At 37.7% G+C, this 6,309-nt stretch overlaps 1 protein-coding gene across 1 annotated transcript; it reads left to right on the top strand.

Annotated features, from left to right (window-relative positions):
* Positions 1 to 213: 213 nt before the first annotated feature.
* Positions 214 to 5,306, top strand: LOC144641366 (cyclic AMP-dependent transcription factor ATF-6 alpha-like). The gene is made up of 9 exons (XM_078500379.1): positions 214 to 369; positions 994 to 1,100; positions 1,700 to 2,128; positions 2,443 to 2,530; positions 3,049 to 3,125; positions 3,214 to 3,282; positions 3,462 to 3,528; positions 3,626 to 3,707; positions 4,549 to 5,306. The coding sequence occupies exons 1-9, from the start codon at positions 214 to 216 to the stop codon at positions 4,764 to 4,766; spliced, it is 1,293 nt and encodes a 430-aa protein (XP_078356505.1). The 3' UTR covers positions 4,767 to 5,306.
* Positions 5,307 to 6,309: the final 1,003 nt, after the last annotated feature.

Raw genomic sequence — 6,309 nt, forward strand, 5'->3', positions numbered from 1 at the left:
GACAACAGCCCCCACAATCATATTCAGTGCATATATATATGTACAATTTCCCCTGAATACAAATGTAGGAGACGCAATCAAAATGGGATCCCACAATACACTGTTAACCATGCTATATGTACATGTACAACTGTATGTATCCCAGATAATAAATTTCTCATATCTTCAAAATTATTTTCAATCAATCTACAGCCACAATTTATATAATATAACATGACCAACAAGATAATATTATATATTAATTGTTTTCTCATTAAACAGTACTTGCAAAGCCTTGAAAACAAAGTAAAGGAGATTTCCAATGTGAATGAATCATTGAGAGTGCAAAATGAAAGCTTAAAAAGAAGAGTAAATGAACTAGAGGTAGAGGTAGGTACTGGCTAAATGTATTTTTATTTTTAGTAAGCCTTGAGTAGCCTGCATATGGGTACATGTACTTTAATAATGTGTTGTTACTTCACACAAACATGAGGTACATGTAATGAACAGTAAATACAAAGTCCTCATCTTAACATCAAAGATTATGGAAGCAGTTGTTGTTTTGATGCAAATTTGGTTCCTTACTCTAAATGTGTAATGTTCAGTGTTTGTTTTCCTTTTCCCCATTACTATCTGTGACAACTTTTGCTTGTTAATGTTAGATTAGAAAAGTTGCAACACTCATAGTCTTTCTTTAGAGTTTTTCCCTCTGTAAATTTCTTCAATAATGAATGCACAAATGATAAAAAACGGATTTAAACTGATAGCAAGAAACTACACCAGCAAATATTCTTTACATGTACATGTATGTCAATAAGATCAGACATTTTCTAAGTGCTTCAAAATATAGAAAAACTGTTGCACTTCATATGTAGATAGAAGAAAAATTAAATAAATTGGAGGGGGAATGTACAATCTACAATAAAAACTTAACTTGCATTGTAGATGCATTTTATATATTCCATTCTCATTATCAGAATCTTAGTGTACATTTTTTCTAAATTTTTTGAACAGAACACCCTTTTGCGCAGTAAACACCCAGAGTTGACAAGCACCATAAAGAAATCCACATGTGTCTTAGCTGTTGTTTTGTTTGTAGCTTTAAACATCGGACCTTTCAGGTAAGAACTCATTAGTAAGAATTTTTTTCCTATCTAGCAAGTACATGTGCATATGTACATAATGTGTAAAAATATTGTAATTGTAATCTAAAATGTCTTCAAAACACAGCCACAAAATGTGCAATTAAGTTTCAGCTAGAGAACAGAACAAGAGACTTCCACATATAACATGTACTACATGAATAGTGAGTCTACATGTAATGTGTGAGTCAAAATGTCAGCACACTTTGACACACAGTTTTTAGCTGTGTTGTGAAGATATTTTACCTTTTAAAAATTATGTCATCAAATGTTGAGCACTGCATCTCTATTTGATTTTATTAATTGGAGTGCAGGTTTTCAGGCTTTGTGCTTGTCAGTATCTACTCTCGGCTGGTACATGAAGTTTCCCATTTCCCCTTCAGATGCATTGCCGTGCCTGGCCATGTGCTCCCAAGGTGAACCCCTTGATAATACTCCTCCACACCTATCCCTAGCTCAGCCCATCCCCTCCACTCAAACTGTGGTACAGTATAATTACACCAATAAAATGCATGTATGCTTTAATGCTCTTTATTGTAGTTTATTTCCATTTTTCAATTTAATTTTTTTCATTACAGCACTGTAAAGGAGCAGTGGAAATTAAACCGACCAGATCTACTACCAAGCTCTGCTATTCGTCATGGAAGAGCACTTCTCAATTATAAAGGAGAAGAAGACAGTAGCAACATTGATAAACCACTGGTGTTTGGTCCTGCTGTCAATCAATTTCGTGACAGGCAGCCAGTCGCCAAGGTGGACCCTAGCATGCTCAACACTTCACAGAAGAAGCCATCACCTTTGAAGAGCAGAAATACAGGCAGGAGAGACCTAATGGTGATAAAGAACAAGTGGGACTTCCTTAGTGACTCAAGACAGAAGAGAAGGAATATCAAAAGGAAGGAAAGAAATCCCAAGTCAAGAAGAAAGATTGAGATTAAACAGAAAAATGAAACAATAGATGAACAATTTTACTGCCCAAGTTATTTCAACAAGACTGAAGCATCAAGGTATTTAACTTAGATCTCATTACAAGAGAGTGTCAAATTAGTACTGAACGAGTATAGTAGTTGTTAACATTAGACGAAATTGCATTCTTACTCAGTCTTAAAAGCTTGAATTCTAACTTGCCCTTCGGGTAAGCAGCCCTCAAATATTGCTTGCCTGGGTCAGTTGCATGCTTGTTTTAGCTAAGACGACTTGCATACCTAGGCCTCTAGATCTAGAAATGACAACTTACTTACCTGGCAGGAAAATCTATTGTACTTGCTCCAGACGAGCTACTGATTTCTCTAAGACAATGACGAACGCTCTTCTCTTTCAGGATTAATGATGCTCTCGAAGGTTGGGTGAAGAGATACGAGGATCAACAAATTTTAAAACAGAGAAAGCACAAACGCAAGCAAACCAAGGTTTGATTTTACTATAAACCCAGCGTTTCTAATCAAACAAAATCGAACCAAAGTTCAATCGAACCCAATCGAAAAACGAATTAGTCGATTGGGTTCAGTAATCGAACAAAATCGAACATCAATTTTGCTGTGAGTTCTATTATCGAACCCAATCGAACTCACTCCGATTCGATTTTGTTCGGAATCCATCTCTTGATAAGGAAATCACGCAGGAGTAAACAAACAAACTTTATTGAATGGAATAAATAGAAAACGTCCAAATATCAATTGGAAACTGAATGTCAATGTTCGGTTGCACATATTTTGTAGTGGAGAGGAAGAGACAAAGAGGCGACACCATTGCCCGCTTAAGTCATGTCCTAACTGGCCTCTTGTGTTAGTCACTTTGAACGCTCTTGCTTTGGAATCGATCTTCTTAAAAATGCGAAACTCTTCTCCTAAATCAACACTAAAACGTCATGTAAGTTATAGCAATGCGTAAGTTTTGTTGTTGATTGATCGAACTTCTTTTATTTTAGATGGAATCTGCTATCAAAGAGCTTGCCTTGAGACTGGCATCAAACTGCACAGCAGATGTCAAGCGAAAAATCAACAGGTTAGTACGGCTCGTGTTGTATCTACACAGTATGTTGTATAACAAGGGGAAACACTACATGTAACTTGCTATTCTCTTGGTGATTTAGGCACAAGTTCTCACGAAAGCACAACCTGGCCTCTAAAAATGAAGTGCAGTTATTTCAAAGAGCAGACAAGTAAGTTCTTCTTTTATTTATTTATTTATTTATTTATTTGTCTGTTTGTTTATTTATTAATTTTTGAATTTAAAGACGTTTACAATTTGTGCTGTGCACCAGTTATGCTGTAAGCATGCGTTTGGTTTCCCTTTTTCTCTGAAGAAAGTTAACTGTGGGGTGCTGTTACACTTTTTCAGGTTCAAGAAGTTTGAGGACGAAATCGACAAGAAATCAGATACGTTGTATATTGTCTCTTTTCGAGGGGTAAGTTCCAAATTATCCGAACTTTTGTTTGTGAGGTTTGTCTTTGTGTCGGTGCTGGAGCGTGCTGTAAACGAATTCCTTGTGTGTTTTTATTCAGGACCATCTGGTGTTCCCTGCCACCGAATACAACGCAACACAAAGGCCCAAAATGTCTTTCATGATAATGGCTCCACCTAACAGTAAGTTGAAATATTTATTTATATCTGCAACTACCCTCATCTCCCCTCAGTTAGCACTGTAAAGCTTTAAGATTTCGGTTAATACCCTTTCATTTACACTAAAAAAGAGGCAAACAAGGGAAGATTGCCGGTGGGACCAGCCAAATGCAGGTCTGCGAAGAAGGCTGGCGGCAAACTTCTAGTATTGAAAAGTCTGTGCGTCTAATTTCTTTTCTACGGCGCTCAAGAATATTTCTATTTTTCAAATCTCCATCTCCGTTAAGGGCCACCTTCCTGCCGACATTCAGTCATTTCCTGGCCAGACACTTTACTGTGTTGATGATAATAATGATAATGCATTTATATAGTGCATTTTTCATATGTTCATGTTCAAATGGGCTGTACACACACTGTAATTATACTACACACAAAGGCCAGACCACAACAACTGGAACTTCGTGCCCTACTCTTTGCGAATAGTGTGTCGATTCTTTAACGTCCTCTGCTATAAGACTGAGGATACAGGAGACGGGACCAACGTTTATCTTCCATTTCCGAGAAGACTAGCATATCTAGCCATTTGCAGATTTAAATACAAAGAGAACACATTTTCTTCAGTTATTTTAAGACCCTGAATGTTGGTCTGGTCTGGGGCTCGAACCCTCGACCTCCCGCACAGCAGTCTGGCGCTCTACCAACTAAGCTAACCAGGCGGCGGTTGTAGAGTGCGCATCTTTTGTTAGAGGATAAATGATCGTGATCCCAAGGGGGTCTTTAAATGGATGTTCAACTGGGTTCCTGTCCCTTGTCAGGAATAAGAACATAGTCTGAAGTTGTCTCTTTGTTTTCCGTCCAATTTTAGGAACGGAATGGCAGCAGGGTACCAACAGAGACAAAGACTTGGTTACCATGATGCAGATTGACTGCCAAGTCATGGACACAAAATTTGTGAATATCAAGAAGTCGAGTATTCCCGTGCCCTCCTCTGACAGTCCTTATTTTAGTACGTCGGTACCAGTCTCTGTCCCGCGTGACTACAGCGCACCGGCTGGGAACACGTTCGTAAAACCCGCCAAATAAAATACCCTTAGTTCTTTTAAGGATTATAAAAAATTTAAAATAAAGAAATATAATAGTATTGTTTTCATGGGCTGTATTAATCAAAGAATGCCCGTCAATTCAATTAAGGGCTCCAACCATGTATACAGTAAAGGAATCGCTGTTTTTTGGACCCCCAAACAAGAATAAAATTTAAAATACATGTAGGTAAATGTTTTCAACCATTTTCACTCAAAGTGTATCATGGCATAAAAAAAGATGTTTCACTTTTTAAATCTAAGCACCAAACGAAAATAGTCTCCATGTTCCCCCTTACGTACCATTCATCTTCATCAAGTTAAGGAATTTCTTAGCTAACTTTGTACAGTTTTTGCACCGTGTTTTTACAGTGTTTGACAAAGGCAATGCCGTCTCAAATGACGCGTTTTACTGTTGTAGAAAAAGATTGTGTGAAATCTGAAGAGGTTTCAATGCCAGATACTATTTCAAACGGAATATTTGTTTAACAAGACTTTTGTAATGTATTTGTGCAATTAAAATAAACGGAGAAGGTAACAGCAATTTGTGTCAAGATTGGTACATCCGTTTGTGTCGTCACGCAACGCTACTCTGTTGCGTGACGACCCGAGTTATGGCGGGCTGCGCAGTGTGACGATACCACGATACGGGGCAAACTTAGCTCGTTAGAACAACCTCTTGCTTGCGGGAACGAAGTCTCGTCACTGACAATCTCCTGGCACTCGGAGATCTAACTTCAAGGATCTTTTCTGCAGACGCCAAGGGTCAGACAGAACTTGGTTCCAACAGTAGTTTATTCTTCGAGGATATGTTATCAAATAAACTTTTACAACATATCTCCTTATATATCGTTGCTACAATACTGCAAAGCTTTCTATAAAGAAGGAAACGATTGCAATTACAAGAGCAACATCGTCCCCAGGGTCTTCTCGGCGACGAGTTTTCAAAATGTCGAGCCGCCATTTTTGAAACTCGTCGCCGAGAAGACCCTGGGGACGAGGTGGGTAGTCGGTGGGTACAAGAGCGAACTTGTATCAACAGTCGGAAATTTACAAAATTAAAAACGAGAACTTAGATTAAAAATAACAACTTTGAAATTAGAAATAGCGAACTTAATTAAGCTAAAACAAGCATAGGAAATTAAAAATGAAAGACTTTTCAAGACTCCTAGAATTGGTTTGCTCAGCTAACTAACTACGAGCAACCCTTGAATAAAAAAGCAATAAAACTTCATTAAGGAAAATAAGTTCAGCTGGCGAGCTTCCGAGGAACATTTATCATGAACGGGACACTCAAAAGGTTAAGCTACCGAAATATTTGTCTACTTAAACTGCGGTAATGAACAAAGCTGCAGATTTCTACTTGAACATGAACTACTGTTTGTTTTTTGACAAGGTTTTAAAATGCTGAATAAGGATAAACACAGAAATGACTGAAATACGGAAAATTCTTTTCAGATGGAACATTTTGAGAAATGTTGGGGAATGGAAGTTCTTCCTTAAAAAGTACTATACCGGCATGTTCTATTCAGAAGTCTGCCAATATG

Source organism: Oculina patagonica, unplaced genomic scaffold (assembly GCF_052425735.1).
Source record: "Oculina patagonica isolate OP01 unplaced genomic scaffold, crgOcupat unplaced880, whole genome shotgun sequence".
Lineage (NCBI taxonomy): Eukaryota > Metazoa > Cnidaria > Anthozoa > Scleractinia > Oculinidae > Oculina > Oculina patagonica.

Excerpts from the sequence above, each read along its gene's own strand:
- LOC144641366 (XM_078500379.1), top strand. The coding sequence starts at position 214 with ATGACCAACAAGATAATATTATATATTAATTGTTTTCTCATTAAACAG. Across the intron at positions 370-993 it reads TAAATGAACTAGAGGTAGAG|AACACCCTTTTGCGCAGTAA; the intron begins GTAGGTACTGGC and ends TTTTTTGAACAG. Across the intron at positions 3,529-3,625 it reads ATATTGTCTCTTTTCGAGGG|GACCATCTGGTGTTCCCTGC; the intron begins GTAAGTTCCAAA and ends GTTTTTATTCAG.